This window comes from Syngnathus typhle, linkage group LG3 (genome assembly GCF_033458585.1).
Source record: "Syngnathus typhle isolate RoL2023-S1 ecotype Sweden linkage group LG3, RoL_Styp_1.0, whole genome shotgun sequence".
In the NCBI taxonomy this organism is placed as follows: domain Eukaryota; kingdom Metazoa; phylum Chordata; class Actinopteri; order Syngnathiformes; family Syngnathidae; genus Syngnathus; species Syngnathus typhle.
This window is the reverse complement of record NC_083740.1, coordinates 19,204,330-19,221,236: the sequence shown is the minus strand read 5'-3', so window position 1 is coordinate 19,221,236 and position 16,907 is coordinate 19,204,330. Positions and strand designations below refer to the sequence as shown.

The 16,907-nt window shown below is 40.1% G+C and overlaps 2 protein-coding genes across 9 annotated transcripts in view; both read right to left on the bottom strand.

Moving 5' to 3' along the window:
- Positions 1 to 12,841, bottom strand: part of sh3pxd2aa (SH3 and PX domains 2Aa) — a 78,285-nt gene extending 65,444 nt beyond the window's left edge. For 5 of the 7 annotated variants that reach the window (XM_061274084.1, XM_061274087.1, XM_061274085.1 and 2 more), the window contains exons 1-2: positions 12,025 to 12,841; positions 2,530 to 2,610 (exon numbers count right to left, since the gene is read on the bottom strand). In XM_061274084.1, coding sequence (XP_061130068.1) covers positions 2,530 to 2,610; positions 12,025 to 12,177 — 234 coding nt within the window. In that variant the 5' untranslated portion in view covers positions 12,178 to 12,841. Of the gene's footprint in view, positions 1 to 2,529; positions 2,611 to 4,263; positions 4,322 to 12,024 lie in introns of those variants that run through there. The other 2 variants (XM_061274086.1, XM_061274091.1) reach the window with 2 other exon arrangements.
- Positions 12,842 to 13,377: 536 nt separating this feature from the next.
- On the bottom strand, positions 13,378 to 16,867 carry stn1 (STN1 subunit of CST complex). 2 transcript variants are annotated; one of them, XM_061275562.1, is made up of 9 exons: positions 16,371 to 16,867; positions 16,166 to 16,261; positions 16,006 to 16,077; positions 15,353 to 15,526; positions 15,020 to 15,131; positions 14,269 to 14,419; positions 14,065 to 14,187; positions 13,905 to 13,977; positions 13,378 to 13,827 (listed from the first exon to the last, which is right to left on the bottom strand). In XM_061275562.1, the coding sequence occupies exons 1-9, from the start codon at positions 16,489 to 16,491 to the stop codon at positions 13,670 to 13,672; spliced, it is 1,080 nt and encodes a 359-aa protein (XP_061131546.1). In that variant the 5' UTR covers positions 16,492 to 16,867; the 3' UTR covers positions 13,378 to 13,669. The 2 variants fall into 2 exon arrangements, with proteins under 2 accessions (XP_061131546.1, XP_061131547.1); XM_061275563.1 differs by lacking the exon at positions 13,905 to 13,977 and having other exon boundaries at positions 14,031 to 14,187.
- Positions 16,868 to 16,907: the final 40 nt, after the last annotated feature.

Sequence of the window (16,907 nt, the reverse complement as noted above, 5' to 3'; positions counted from 1 at the left end):
TTTCATTCAGTTGGAGAAGACCTTGGACAGAAACATGAGGGCTCAACCAAGCAGAGAGGACATGTACAAAGCAAAAGACAACCACAGTTGGTGAGAAATGGTAAACCTTTGACAGCTACCTTATAGTCCATCTCCCCTTCATTTATCAAAAAATGTTTTGGATCGCCCATCACCTTATTGTGGTCGAGTGGTTGGCGCATCCCGATGATCCTTGGAGCTAAATTGTCTGGGGCTTTACACCGCAAGCAGTGTCAGCCATGTCAAGTCAAGTCAAGTTTATTTGTATAGTCCTAAATCACAAGCAGTCTCAAAGGGCTTCACATAGACAGAAATTGACAGTTATTCTCAAAGCATCCCCTGATCTTAAGCTCCCAAAAGGGCAAGGAAAAACTTAAAAAACCCTACCGGGGGAAAATGAGAAACCTTGAGAAGGGACCACAGATGGAAGGATCCTCCTTTCAGGATCACCAGGTTGAAATGGATGCAGAGAGGGCACAAATGATACAACACGAAAATCAATGAAATAAAAAGTGGATGTCCATGTCAGAGCAGAGGGCTGCCGAAGGAGCCCTCAATTGTCCTGGCAGCCATGACAAACTAGTCCTAGGTAAGAGACCTAAAGAATTTTACCTTAATCAGAAAATCAATCTTGGCACTACTGTCTGTGTGGGACTGTGCAAATTATCTGTCTGGTAATTTATGCACTAGATGTGCAAATATGAAACAATTAATTTAAGTTAACATGAAAAGCATCACTCACTACAACACTGTGCAAGGTTCACTGGCCTCCAAATGTAGAGTCCATGACCCTAAAATGTTTGGATTGAAAGCGTCGTCTGCCCAATAGTGCAGTGCTTCTCAATTATTTTCTGTTACGCCCCCCACTAGCAAGAAGAAAACTATTCGCGCCCCCCCCCCCCCTCCCCACCGTGACTATCCTAACTTGTCTTGTAAGTCGTAAAATGTTGCACTGTCGCAAACGTCACAGAAGTAACAATGAGAGCGCCACTGCCCCCTGCTGGGAAGATGCGCATTTACACTTTAATCTAGTACTGCAAAAAAAAAGCCTGTTCCCCAGGGTCACACGCGCCCCCCCAGGTATAGCACGGCGCCCCCCAAGGGGGGCGCGCCCCACTATTTGAGAAGCACTGCAATAGTGGGTCAAAAGACAAAAGGAATCTGCAAGATATCTGACCTGTTCTTATACAAATACATTCATACATTCAACCCCTTGTGGCTCAATGTAACACATGCAACGGCAATGCTAATAAAATATCCAACAATTTTTTTTAAATACTGTGAAAGAATATTTCTACGCAATTGACCATAAATAATTTGGTGCCATAAGGAGAAATTGTCAAAATGTGGTCATTTTCTATACGGCTCTGGAGTGTGACCTTTATTGCCTCTTCTGTGTTTTGCATGTGAATGTCAGCCCACACTGTGAATATTATTTTGCAGAGGGCAATCACATTGCCTCGTTTATCAATGGGACCTTTCAACAAAAAGGTTTACTTCACCGATTGAAACATCACTTCCTGCTGAGATTGCACACAGGCGCTACTGAGATGTGCCCCCGTAACGTTCTCTGTGTAGTCCTTTCATATTTACGAGCGACCCAGAGACCTCTGGTGCTATATACATATGGTATCAGCTTGCAGTGGGGCAGGGGATGCAAATGCCTGCACACAGTCATTCTCTCTGTATGAAATAGTCATTGTAGGAAACAAAGACGAGTGTGCTGGGACTCTTGCACAGGACTTTCAAACATGATTTAAGGGGAACATTTTAAAGTTCGCCCTCATTCAGAGCCTCCCATGAGATTATGACAATGGAATCCAATAAAGAACAGCACATTTAGCACAATTAGCTTTCATGTTGATTTCTTTTGTCATCAAAAAGGGTGGTCACCTCTCTGACATTTCAAGGGTAACACATTGGTGATGTGGAAAAATGATGCTTTGTCCAAACGTAGAAATGCAGAAAAATGCAGTATAAGTTGATGTTCACCTACATAATTTGTTGGACCGGCTTTTTTTTTTTTTTTTTATCTTGAAAGTTGTAGGATCTTCTTCTGTCTCAGTATGTGGCCTGTTTCCTTTTTCAGAAACTCTCCAAACATGACCTTTTTTTACTCTATTTTGCAAACTTGCGAGCTTATTTTTCTCCCTCATATCATATGACCGAAATGATTTGAGCGTTTAGACAAAGCCATAGGCGAATGCAGCTAATTTTTAAAATAAAACCTCTTTCAAACTCTAATGACCAATTTTCCCCAGTCACTCTGTCCGGCCGGCCCAGTGGTTGGGGACTCCAGGGGTAAGGTATATAAACCATGTCTCCCTTGTACCCTGGCCAATTACTTGCACCCACATCGATTCATTAAGCCAACACCGTGGACAACACCAGAGCACTTGGGATAGCCAATAGTCACAAACATACACACATTTAAAATAGTAAACTGTAGGCTTGTCAATTAAAAAAAGAGCATCAATTTGATGTGGTTGAGTTAGATTAATAGAGCATTACCTGAAGGTCAAAGAACTTGCTGTATCTTCTGTAAATGATGTGAGAGGTATTGTCGGAGTAGGTGACATTGATGAGATAAACCTAGGAAGGCAAAGAGAGATGCAACATCTTAGGGTTCAAGTAGTACACTTTCATATTCAGATGATGCTTTAGCCCTTTGTGAGGTCACCCTATTATCAGATCATTATTGGTTGTTATTGGTTTCACTTTAGTGATGTCAGTGTTGAATTTCCCATTCTGCCTGGCCATGCTCCTTGTGTTCCAGCAGCTCCCTACTTGCCCTTAAATATACCACCAGTGTAGATTGTCTGACATCATTAAGTTCCATTTTATTGCTCTGTCTTTGACAAACTGTACGCTGTTCGTGTGCTCGAGTCTATTTTTGCCTTTTTCCGTGTAGTGTGACTTTTTAGTTAGGTTTCAGAGATCAAATGAGCTGTTTGTGCAAGTGCCTTGCTCAAATGACATTGTTCGATCTACTTAAGAGGTTCCACTGAGTTAATACTGAATTTGTAACCTACGTTTTGATTGACTGGCAACCAGACAAGGGTGTACCGTCACTCTCACCCAAAGTTAGTTAAAAACAGGACAAGCAGAGAAGCAAATGCTAGGGATGCCATTATGTGGATCATTGAATATTAAAAAGGTATTACAAAGTTTCATAGTTTTTCCACATTTATAATTTTCACATTTAGTGGAGGCCAAGTAAACATACAATAAAAGGATGGTACAACCACAGGGATGGAAAGTCCAGAGAGGCAAGCATTCACATACATATTCAAATACAATATGTAGTTGTTGGTTCATTATGCGTTGATAAAGTATCTTGAGATTATGTACCACACATAAAGCATGTCATGTCTGATGGTTTACTGTACAGTTTTCCAAAAACCATTACTAAATAACAATCAGGATATTGTAGTTTAGTGACTCAGGGCTGGTGGAAAACAAATTCACTCATCAGTTAAGGCGTGAATTTGACTAAATGAGCCTGACCCTACAACATATATCCCATGGACAGATTAAACAATGGCATTGTGTTTCCTTTCAGCAATTCCACTTTATACTCCGAGCAAAAATCAATTTTACTGAACAGATCAGTAGCCACACCCATTTGTTGAATCAAGAAATGTGTTTTTTGCAGACATGCAGGGAAAGAGAGTGAGATTACAAATTACACCTTTTGTGCTGAGGAGTCAGCGTCTTGCTAAAGTCTAGGATCTCTCCAACAACTACTAGCTATTTTACATTTTTTGCCTACAGCAGGACTTGAACTGCAACCCTTGCGTTCTGAAGCAAAGTACTTACAGATGAGCTACTGTAGGGAATTTAAGATGAGAGTGCAAATCTCTTTGTAAAGCTTCTGGTTGCGACTATTTTCATAGCTAGGCTTTAGCAATTTACGGGTAAATGTATCTTTAACATGTGACGAGAGCTTTCGTTTTGGCAAAATGCCTCATGTCAAATTTTTCATTAAAGGAGTCTAGTAAATTATTTCTTGAATGACAAAAGCACAAACTAAGGTAAAATAGAAACCAATTATTTCAGGGCTTCAGCATCCCAGAAAGAGAGAAAAGGAATTCTATTAAAATTGCAATTTTTACCAAGTTCCTCGACATAAGCACATTAGAAGTTTATATCCTTCTAAAAAGAAGCCAACATATCATTGATACAATGACCATCATGCAAAAGCTAAAAGATAGACATTTAAGATAGACAATTGACAAAACTTACAGTTTAGAAGAGAAAACAGTTCCCAGTGATTCCGTTTTCAAGAGAAGAAAGTACACGAACACAGGAATTGAAGGAACAGAAAATGTGGGCTAGCCACTAAATGCAGTGAACCCCGCCTAGGCTGCTATATTTAAAATAGCATATAAAACAGAGACCCATAATACTCTTTGGCTATAAAAGCATCCGTGATTTTTTTACTAGTGTTCAGTTTGGAATGTTCTATTTCAATTAACCGTTTTCACATAAAATTATATGGAGATAAAAAAAATAATAATTATGTACCGTATTTTCCGGACTATAAGGCGCACCGGACTATAAGGCGCACCTTCAATGAATGGCCCATTTTAAAACTTTGTCCATATATAAGGCGCACCGGACTATAAGGCGCACCATTAATGCATCATGTCAGATTTGTAATCCATATCAAATCATTCTCCATTTTATCTTTTTTATTTCAACTTTAGATGCAACAAACTACTTTATAATCACAAAATAATGATCCATAGTCTTTTTGATTCCTGATTCCTAGTCTTTAGCGGGCCACTTATGATTGATTTCATGACACAATGCTTTGGGCCAGTTTAAATTTAGGAATTTGGTCCATATAAAAGGCGCACTGGACTATAAGGCGCACTGTCGGCTTTTGAGAAAATTTTAGGTTTTTAGGTGCGCCCTTATAGTCCGGAAAATACGGTAATACATTTCTTCGCTGAATTTTTGGTTTGAATAGTTAAAAAATAATCTGAAAAGGCCTGAACTATTCTAAGCTGTTTCCCGCCCAGACAAGAAAACTTTATCAGAATGACGTTAAATGTGCAGCAGATCAATTCATAAGATTTGCTAGTGTGTTAAAAACCCTTCATAATGTCTTTTGTCAGCTTAGCGATACTAACCAAATATCAGAGAAACAGTAATTTTCCTTCATGTGGTAAATGTAAGGCAGAAAAACTCAGAAACTTGGCAAAGATTCAAGAGTTTTTTTATTCGCCATGTTTGAGCGTGCCAAACAAGGAATTTGACTTCGGTAAATCACAGCCTCTGTTCAACATTTAGGTGACTAACAACACTCAGGACATGTGAAAAATGGCAAATATTCTCAAACATCCCCTGATCTTAAACTCCCAAGAGGGCAAGGAAAAACTCAAAACTTCAGCTAGGGGAAAGGAGAAACCTTGAGAAGAGATCACAGATGGGAAGGTCCCTTATCCAGGATGACCAGGCTGCAATGGATGCAGAGAGGAGAAGGAGAAGAGTGTAGACAAATTCAAAAAAGGTGTGGAGAGCAGGATGTTATTGCACAGTAATGACTCTGAGACTCTAAGAGTGGTGTGAGTTCATCAGAGCAACAGCCTGGGGGAAGAAGCTATCTCTGTGTCTGCTGGTTTGGGCGTACCGAGCTCTATAACGCCGTCCGGAGGGGAGTAGTTCAAACAGACTGCAACCTGGGTGAGAAGGGTCTGTAGAGATGTTCCTTGCACGTTTCCTGGTCCTGGACAGGTACAAGTCTTGTATAGATGGGAGGTTGATTCCAATTATCTCCCATCTATCCAAGACTTGTACCTGTCCAGGACAGTCATGGAAAAAAAAATCCTCAATTTTTCACATCCTAAAGTTGGCAAGTATATTGTTTGTATTTATCAGTTATTTCTCAATGAATATTACTTGTTGGTTGATTTGCTAAAATGTGTTACACCAATTTCAATGACTTCAAGGATTGCTTTTTAGAGCACTTTTTATTTTCATGATCATTATGTACAGAAACACAAACTACCTTAGAGCATGGCCGTGTTTAACCTCAATGTGGCATATAAGTATATTGAATGTTCTTTCATTCACAATAGTGCAGGCATAGATACACTCTTATTTGCGGACGGACCGACAGATGTGTGCAGTTCATTGACAGAGAAGTGTGGACCAATGTGCATGTATAGATTGCACATAATGACTATCTTTGTTTTATGAATGGAAGCTTGTGTGCATCTGCAATCTGCGAGCAAGTCTAAAGTGGTAGACGAACGTATAATCCAGAAACAATAGACGATTTAAAATGACTTTTAACCGCAATGTCTTTACAGTCCCTGCCTTGGTGGGAGCATTAAAATGTATGCACTCACATGAACACGACCAGATGAAATTCTGATTTGCACAACTTAAAAAACAGGCTACATATGCGACCATTTTAGCCGCAGTCTTGAGCCCTAATAGATGTAAATAGTATATAGAAACAATTGTGTAAAGTGAATATACGTTTATCCAAATGTGATGACGTGTCAGTTTGTGCTAGCCTGATATTTAGGTTATTGCGCTGAGTGGATACTTTATGATTCTGGAAATTACTATGATCCAGTGTTTTGCTCAAGGGCAACTCGACAAAAGTCTGGAAGACATGTCTAATTTAAATTTGATGTCCAATCTAAATTTGTTGTCCACAACAGAATCCAAATCGTGACCCTCCAGTCCCAAAGCCCAAGTGCTTGTAGATGAGCTACTGCCGCCCCAAGTGTAAGTCATCAGGCATAGGATTTTTTTTTTATTCCCAAACTGGAGAAAGAATTTCTGATTCCATAGAAAGTCTGGTTTAATAAATGAATGTTTATTCATACTCTTGACTTTTTATTAGTCATGGAATGTTAGTGTTTGGTTATATGTGCTATTAAGTTGTTCTGTCTGTTGAAAAGTTGAAAGAATTACCGATATAATAAGGCCCAATAGTAAAATGGCTTTGATAGCATAATAACATTTTCACTCTTACAAAAAATTATCATTTTACGTAAAAACAATACAAGGCGGCTCGGTGGCGCACTGGCTAGCACGTCCGCCTCACAGTAAGGAGGGTACGAGTTCGATTCCACCTCCGGCCCTCCCTGTGTGGAGTTTGCATGTTCTCCCCGTGTCCGCGTGGGTTTTCTCCGGGCACTCCGGTTTCCTCCCACATCCCCAAAAACATGCTTGGTAGGCCGATTGAGCGCTCCAAATTGCCCCTAGGTGTGAGTGCCTGTGTGAATGGTTGTTTGTCTCTGTGTGCCCTGCGATTGGCTGGCAACCGGTTCAGGGTGTCCCCCGCCTACTGCCCGATGACAGCTGGAATAGGCTCCAGCAAGCCCACGACCCCCGTGGGGATACAGCGCTACGGAAAATGGATGGATGGATGGATGGATAAAAACAATACTGCAGCCCAGAGTTGAAACTGGTACCCTCACACAATATGATATATCCAACTGCACACATTGTTGCCATTCTTGGGTGATGGAAATGCAGACATTTAGCGTGGACTTTCACCCAGACTATACAATTGAAACAAATCATAAAACATATATACATTTTATTTATTACGAGCACGTGTACGTGAGGTTTTACAAAGATATCCAATGCTGGTATAAACCAGTCATGTAAGTGCATACAATTCCCTGTTTAAAGTGTACAACAGCAGGAATTAAGCCATTCATTTTCTATATGGCTTGTACTCAGTACAAAAGCATCAATGATTTTATTACCGTACAGCCAAAATCAGAAATAGAGCAAAGTCAGCAAAGCATATGATTCCCTAGTCTGTTGCGCCTGAACACACCAATCTCCTTGACAGTCATCTCGCAAACAACAATCAAGCAGGGAAAAGTTCTAAATCACAGGTGTCAAACTTAAGGCCCGGGGGCCAGATACGGCCCACCACATCATTTTATGTGGCCCGCGAAGACAAATTGTGCATCAAATTCGTGTGTCATTACTAGAATTGCTAATTGTCTTCACTTTTAATATGTTTTTTTTAATATTTGACCAGTTTTTACTTGTCTGATTTGAAAACGAGTTATTCGTCAGTTGGTTTTGTAGCTTTTACTGTATATAATATGAGGTGCTAATACATTTACTTGGGTTGGCAGTCATAATGGCCCTCCGAAAGAAGCTATGACTACAATGCGGCCCGCGAAAAAAATGAGTTTGACACCCCTGGTCTAAATAAAACCACTCCTCTCCATATGTTTATTGAGGCAAGCATCTGAAAACAAGGAACCTCTCACTTAGATATGGCTCACTTTTTGAGACACCAATAAATATTTTAGTGGGAAACAGCCATCTGGAGAGATGTTTATGGTGCAAAGTAACAACTCTTTTCCAAACTAAGCCTTTGTACGGGACTCTTGAAAATGTAGTGGGACTGGGAGTTGTAAAGGAACCAAAAAGTGATTCAACATTGTTGTGAACCGAAACTTCTTCTCATTTCATCACCTTGCACTCTGCAAACAAAGTCTCACACATAAAACATTCAAAGAAGTAGAACGCCTGAGAGTGCGTTTGCAACGTTTCTATGGTCCAACAAACACTTCCCTCTGGATACCGCCGCCCCCAGGATAAGCATTTCCAGCTGGTTTCTCAAACACTGCAAATGAGACTGAATGGACACCACATATTGTGCCAGGTTTTCACTCCTTCCCTCTCTATTTTTGCACAGCCTTGTCTCATGAGAATTGGTAGCCTGGGAAACTAGGCCACAGATCGCAGTCCGGGGAGTTCAATGAATAACTCGGAAAGGCTCAGCTCTCATAAGCTAAACTACGCAGCTCCGACTATGATTAACAAGCCTAATGCCCACAAAATGTGGTGATACTATCAACATACTGTATGCATATATTACGTACATCACAAACGGGTGCTGTGTCCAAATATCACTGGGACTTGATGTAAAATTCTTGATGGAACAGCAGAGTATCTACCAAATAAACTTAGGCCCGACAAAACTAACACAAGAAAAACATTCAACAGAATCTTAACCATATCACTTTAGATTTTCATTTACAAAAAAACATCATTGGGGATACAAGCACTGCTCGCCTCTGGCGAAGTTTGTGATCTCCAGGCTGTTGGGGTCCTGAACTCTCTCCCCCGTTGTTTACTTGTATGTTACTCGTGTACTGTGTCTCGTCACCGTGGGATGGAGGACACGTAATTTCAATTTCTTTGTGTGTCTTGGCATGAAGGAATTGACAATAAAGCTGACTCTGACTCTGAAACATATAGTGAAAATACTGTATATGTATGTATTGACATACTACATATATATATACTCCATCCGTCCATTTTCCGTATCATTTGTCCCCAAAGGGATCGCAGCCGTGCTGGAGCCTATCCCAGCAGTCATCGGGCAGTAGGCGGGGGACACCCTGAACTGATTGCCAGCCAATCACAGGGCACACAGAGACAAACAACCATCCCCACTCGCACTCGCACCTACGGGCAATTTGGGGTGCCCAATCGGCCTACCATGCATGTTTTTGGAGGAAACCGGAGTACCCAGAGAAAACCCCACACAGGCACGGGGAGAAAATGTGAAAGCCACACAGGGATCGCAAAATCGCAACTTCTGAACTGTGGGGTGGACGTGCTAACCTGTGCATCACCATGCGGCCACGAACATATAGTGTGTAACCAAATTCAAAGTGTAAAATTAAAAAATCAACCACTACAACAATACTATTATATAAATAGTAATAAACTATTGTTTTTCAGCAATACAAGTAACAAAATGGCATTTTAATCAAGAAATAAAATGATTCCATTGTTTCAGGTTTGTCAAAACAGTCACTTGTATAAACTGTGAATAACAATAACATGATTATTTAGTGTGGAAAATATAGTAATTGCAGTTAAAGCTCCAACACTCGATACCGTTTGATTAAAGATTACATACATGTTTGTGGTAAATTATCAAAGCTATTATATTAGGGCAGCTGTGGAATAACCCTGATATTGAGTGTCGTTCTCATTTCATACTGTGTATATTTTTAACAATCTTTAAGTGGTAGGGTAAAGTAAGGTAAAGAAAGAAGACTTGCTTCAAGCAAGGTAGGTATTTACGTATATAAGATAAATAAGGATAACATTGGCCTAAATCTGATGTAATGTTTCCAGCATGTTCAAGACAAGTGAAGGAAACGTGTAATCTTAATGAATAACAAATGATGCATAAAACAACTTATTTTATAACTCTACAGCCCTTAACAAAAGGTGTACTCTAGTATCTGTGTATTTGTGAACGATCCACATGACCGATATATAAAAATGATTTAAAAAAAATAATAAAATGAAATCAAACTTTGCAGAACTTTTTTGTCAGTCCCATGACTTCCAGAAACAATGTTATGTCATAAAGTCGCTGATAGTGTGTGGACAGCGTGGGATAAATTTTCACTCCGTGGCGGTGGCTGGTTGTTTGTCTCCGCGTGCCCTGCGACTGCCTAGCGACCAGTTCAGGGTATAGTCTGCCTTTCGCCCAATGTCAGCTGGGATAGGCTCCAGCATCCTCCGCAACACTGAACAGGATAAGCGGTGTTGAAAATGCAAACTGCATTTATCAAAACTACCAAAGATTGTAACCTTTTTTACTGTGACACTGAATGTGGATGAGAACAGCAAGAGCCTGAGGTGAGAGTCTTGCTAGTCGCGGTAGCACTGTGGTCAATGTAAGCCAAGTAGGATGCGGTTAGGAGTGACTCTTTTCATCACAAAGATGTAATACAGTAGTAAAAAAAATGAAAATATTGACCTATATCGAATTGGTTAACGTTATCAATTACATAAAGATCATTGGCTAGTTGGATATAATCTCTCCATGATTTAAAGAACTTTATCTCTCTAAGGAAATATGAGACTTGCCTCAAATTCACACATTTTAGTAAATGATTAGCATTAATATTCTGAATCTTGACAATTTGTGGTGGGCCCAATGACAAGATTTGCCTTGGGCCCCTAAATACACCTGTGTTAGGGCTGTGAAGATTGATAGCATCAATAGAATCTATACTAATGTGAATATCAATATCACACCAATTCCAAATAGCCAGTATCGATCATTTATCATTTATTATTTCCATGATGGCTCATGGGTTCTTTGAAATCCTTCTTATTGCATGTTTTTATATGTAGGGGTGCTTCACAATACAGTTATTGTCAGGTGATTATTTTTACACGGATAGGACATTTTACGTTAAGTCATTATATGCTTTGCTTGAGCTTTTCTACTAGTTGTTTATGATTGTGTAACAGCATAAAATATACTGTCTGAGTGAAAATAGCTTGAAGTTAACTGCAAGTAAACTACCTGCGTGTTCTCTCTGGCAGTACAAGGCCAGCGGAATGGAAATTAAAACAATGGTAAATAAGGTGACACTGATTGGCTTATTTAACAAATCAAATCAAAACAAGGTTGGAAAAAGTGGCTGGACTAAAACAATTTAAGAAAGACAGAGTAAGAAAATGCAGATTATTTCTACTTTGTACATTGTAACTTAAAACAGCAATCCAAGTATGTTTCCATTGAAGATATTATAGCACGGTTAACCTGTTTTGAACAAATGAATTGAATTTGAAACATCAGGTTTGCTCTGCTTTGCAATACAAATGTTGTAATGAAAAACAATACGTGAACTTTCACATTTGATGAGCACTTTCAAAATTACAGCTACAGTAACCAGCCCGACAGATGCATTTTTGACTTCCAGCATGGTGCAAATATCTCCTCAATCCATTTTAACCAATATGCAATAATGCCATTCTTAGCAGATTATTGCAACGTGTGCTGCCATTTGATCGGACATGGTTATGAGAGACGACCCTGAATCATCTGATGAAATGATTCCCACCTTATTTAAGGTTTAATCAGAACAACTAGGCTAGACTTATGTCTGGAAAACAGCGTAGAGTGGTGAGGATGCAGCTGCAGACCGTGGGCATTAAATCGTGCAGACAAAGATGAGCAAGGCAACTCACGTAATGTTTCGATGGACTGCGCCTTTTCTCCACGTCCACCACTTTGACGTCCAGCACAGTCCGAACCTGCATCTTGACCCTGCAAAAGCTGTACATAAACGCGCCTTGCAGACAGCTGCTGCAGCTCGTATCACACCGAATAAATCCCTGCATTCATCGTCCGATTCCCAGCCAGTTCGGAGAAAGACGTCCGCTCCTTGTCGGCCAGTTTGGCAATTGTTCCATTCGCCCAATCACCACCAATCCAATTATAAACTTATCAATAGTCCGTCCAAGAAAACGCTGTGCGTAAACCCTCGGTAACATACGCTGTCAGGGCTCCTCCGTTTTCCCACAGAAAAAAAAAAACAACGCCGGAAGAAGGCAATCACCTTAAAATCTTGGGAAATTGACGAGAGTCCCTTTGTGTCTGTCTCGGTGGCCACGAGACCCTCCGCATACCTGGACGTCACAGTCTAGTTGTTGTAAAATAGCTAGTCAATCCGGTGTCAAACGCTTCTCGTATTCTATTTGCCGCAGGGATTTGGGAAAAGAGTGGGACGTGCTTCTCATACGTCCACGGGGCTACTTTGAATAAAATACTCGTGAAGAGGATAGCTGACAACGTATCGCTCGGTTGGTAAATCAATGCAGGAACCGACTCGTCTTAAAATAACTTTTCTTCCAGGCTTGGCAGGAGACTGTTATGTATTGAAAAAGACAAGGGTGGTCCACAAATACTGTGCTGATTCATTGAGTGGTTTCCAAGGCCGCGTCGGATCGTTTCAGCTGAACACCGCAGGCACTGAGTCATGAGCTGCTTTCTGGCCGGAGACATGAGGAGCTGCAAGTGTGGCTACAGATGTTCCGCCGACGACCAATCAGATGCAAGCATTCTCAACGTGAACGCGCCCACTCCATGACTTTATGCTGCCCCCCTTGTACACTTTGCTTCACATCCACATGGACGTTTATTTGACCAAAAAAAAATCTGAAGAACAGCAGACGTCCGTGGAGCACCAAGAAGTCGAAATTGAATCAATTTATTTAGTTTTTATTTCAATTTTATATCTATTAATTTGAAAGTAAGCGCGGGATGGTGATCGACGTCCACCTAACCGTGCAGATGTAGAAGGTTCGACTCCAAGTCTCAGCCTCCTATGTGGGGTTTGCAAGTTCTTCTCGTACCAGGTTGGGTGCTCTCTGAATATTTCAGTTTCCTCTCAATAAAAACGTGTGTAGTGTTGTCTATGTGTGCCATGGCAACCACTTCAGGGTGTACCCCACCTAATAGCCCAAGTCAGCTGAGATAGGCTCCAGCACAACTGTGACCCTCATGAGGAGAATAATAATAGATTGAATAGATATGTTGAGTCCACTTATTTCACATTTTATTTATTTCACTTTGGCAACTGTGCATGATGAAGTCACTGTCACAACAATCGCAGTGGATGAACATGACTAAATTCACAGAGATTTAAAATGTACAGTAATTGCTACATAAACACAAAATACAATGTATAGGTTTATGAAAAACGATGTAATACATACTGCATAATCCTTAAAATATGTATAGATTTAGGAATAAATAAAAGATACGACCAGATTATATAAATCAATTTTTTTATGTAAATAATTAAAAAACGTAGTAATCACCAACCCCAGACTAAAACATAGTAAAGTAGTTATCTCTGGTACTGACAATGTCACTCTTGCACTCCAATGATTTGAGAAGCAGCTCAAGCGCTGGCTTGCTCACATTCAAACTGTAGCGCTGTCGTACTGAAGACAGAATGTGCAAGATGTGGCAGCCCGTCTCTCGATCTAAAGAAACAAGGAAACTGTTGTGAGAACACAAGTGTTCAACCTGCAGGAGGTGGTCATAAAATGGGGTCACATACACTTTTCTTTTTTTGTGTCCTCTCTGATTATGTCTTTAACGACCATAAGAAGATCTTTATCCTGTGCAGTCACCTAGCAAGAAACAAAAAGTGTCAAAAAGGACCACAATGATCCTTTGCACTGACCTTGAGTTAAGCAGTCATCTTTTCTGTTTCCTACAAAATAGACTTCATCTTGGGACTTCATCCTTTGGTACACAATGCCCTCATCCTGTAAAATGTTCAAGGCCTCTTTAAGGAGTATTCTTAGTTGCTGGTATGTAGATGGACCCGCCACAGGTTCCTAAAACAGCAGCATATAATCATGATAGTCCATTACTTCTTAATAATGTTCTTGTCAGTGTCAGTCAATGGTGAGGCGCACCTGGTCTGAATGTGCTGTTTCATTACAGCTGAGAAACAGAGGCTGCAGGTGGTCCTCAATATCATAAGGTCTGAACTTGCTCACAGACCTCTGCTCTAATAAATCTTTGATGATATGTGTTGCCTTACTGAGGGAACTGAAGGGAGACTCACTGAAAACCAGACAAACAGAAATGGAGCTGAAACACTTGATATCACTTTTCAAGTCTTTCCAACAAGAACCTCTTTCTTACGTACTATTCATATATACACGCACACACACAAATATTATATTTTCTTTCTTATGTATTGGCCTGCCTGGGGACTTACGAATGAAAACTAGCTTTGTAGCTATAATTCGGCATATCTATATTTGGTTTTATACTGATTTTCATTAACGTGCATTGTCCCTCTTCAAATAAATAAATAACTAAATAAAACCGTTTATTGAGGCGCGAACGAGCTAAAACTCTTCAGACGTGTATAAAAAAAAAGTCTGATAGTACTCATTGTAGTCAACTGTTGATTTACTCAAGTGAATTCAATTCTAAAAAGTTAGTTTACCTGGAGCTTTTTATTTAACCTTTTGGGGCTTATGCGCCACCCTGTGTTGAACAATAGAATTACATTTTTAAAAAAGCACAAATACTAAACATGTATTGCAATACGACTCCAACAGCACATCTACACCATATACTGCAAGTTTTGGCATCTATTTGTAAGTGTGTGGTTCTTTTTTTTTTGGGGGGGGGGGGGGGGGGGGACATCTTTACCTAGCAGTGTTGGTTTTTAGATGGAGTGGTTTGTCATAGAATTCTCTGTACAGCTGTAAAACCTCAATCATCCATTCAATCTGGACTGCCATGACTGGGTCGTTCACTTTATCTGCATACACACAGCATAAAAGTAATGGCCAAAAGATGGAGATTGTGAGGTTGGCTATGAGCGCATAACAGACGGTCAGGTATGTATGTGGACCACCCATCATGAGACAGCACTACTAAAATGTACATTTTTACTTCTACAGATCGTGTCTTTACGACTGTAAGTAATTGATTATTAAAACAGGAAATGTAAAGAAGCGCGGAAAGTGTCACTTGACTCACAGTACATGTAGGCTGTAATCTCTCTTTGTTGTCTTGACGTCTTCACTCGTCCTCTGACTCGCAGCAGCTCTCCAATCTCTACGCTGCCGTGGGTCTGCTGGGCATGTCTCAGCTTTTTCCGTTCAACAGCTAGATTAAAGCCTCCCTGAAGGTTATCCTGAGGTTTCTCCATGTCTAAAGTTAAAAAAACACTAATTGTCCAGTTGTATTCAATGATTACTTAGACGTCAATTTTGCAAGAATCAATTGTTTCCACTGACATTTAATGAGAGGCAGACAGCACTCTGAATTGATCACCAGTTAACCATTTAAACTCAGGCAATTAACCTGCCGTGCAGTTTTTAGGATTGCGGGAGCAATCTGCAAAGACAATTTAGGCAAGTGTGGTAAAAACATGTAAACAGAACGAAAAACAGTGCGTAATCCCAGTATTAAAACAAAACCTGTCTCGCTGTGAGAGAACAGTGGATCTTGGATTGATGATAATCTGTAAAATGATAATGACGCCCACCCCAAAAATGCTGCTCATCTAAAGCATTTTAAAGCTGCACTGCACGGTAATGCCATTACTTGATAAACGCCATCCACAGTGACTTTTCCCTTTTTCAGTACATACTCAAAAATTGAAATTAAAAATCACAAATCATATTTACCAGAATTCACCTCTTCTTTAAACAGGTCATTTTTCCAACACATGCAGTTTATGACTCCAGTGCCATCGTCCACTGTTTAAAAAAAAAAAAGCGAGAGAGAGCAATTGTGATTGTGTTGGGCATTATCATTAAAATTGTAAAACATTATTTTCAAAATCACCCCCATAACAGAAGAAGTCCTCTCTTTCCCGTTTAAAAACGACTGTCCCAAGAACATCGACCTTGTGGATCGGATGTGACTTGTAGAAATAAATATCTGATGACAGACGGACAGAAAAGAGACTTATTAGTAGTACCATAGCTTCAATTCCTGCAGTGTTCCAAAGCAAATTTCTTGGATCGCAGAGAGCATGCAAACAGTTTACCTGACACTTGACAGGACTCCTTCATGTCGAGAATGTCTGTGACATGGAGCCTGGCGAAAGCAGAAAAAATCGGATCCAACCCCCACAACATGGATGGGAGCTCTACTTCATCTTCATCCATTGTACCAACCTAATGGCGATAGCTCATTTTGAAAGGATAGTGGTTATGCTTAAAAAGCATTTTCTTTGCCGTGCTCAAGCAAGGAAGATAGCTAGATTGTTATGTAGCTTTTCGTCCGCAACATCGGTCACGTGACACACTTTAAAAATGTGTTTATAGGTTAATTTTTTTAGTTAATGGACGGCGTATGAGTGTGAATGTATATTACAATAATTAAATAGGTGGTATAAATGAGTATAATTAAATAAATAAATAAAAACATTTCAAACAGCGCGCCTTCGATGAACACTGATGGTGCATGGGACTTGTAGTTAAACCTCCACACAATAGTACAAAAGAAACAATGCCACATGCCGACCACGAATGTCACCCACCCCTTTCCCGAAGGTTGCCGTTACAACGTAAACAGTAATTTG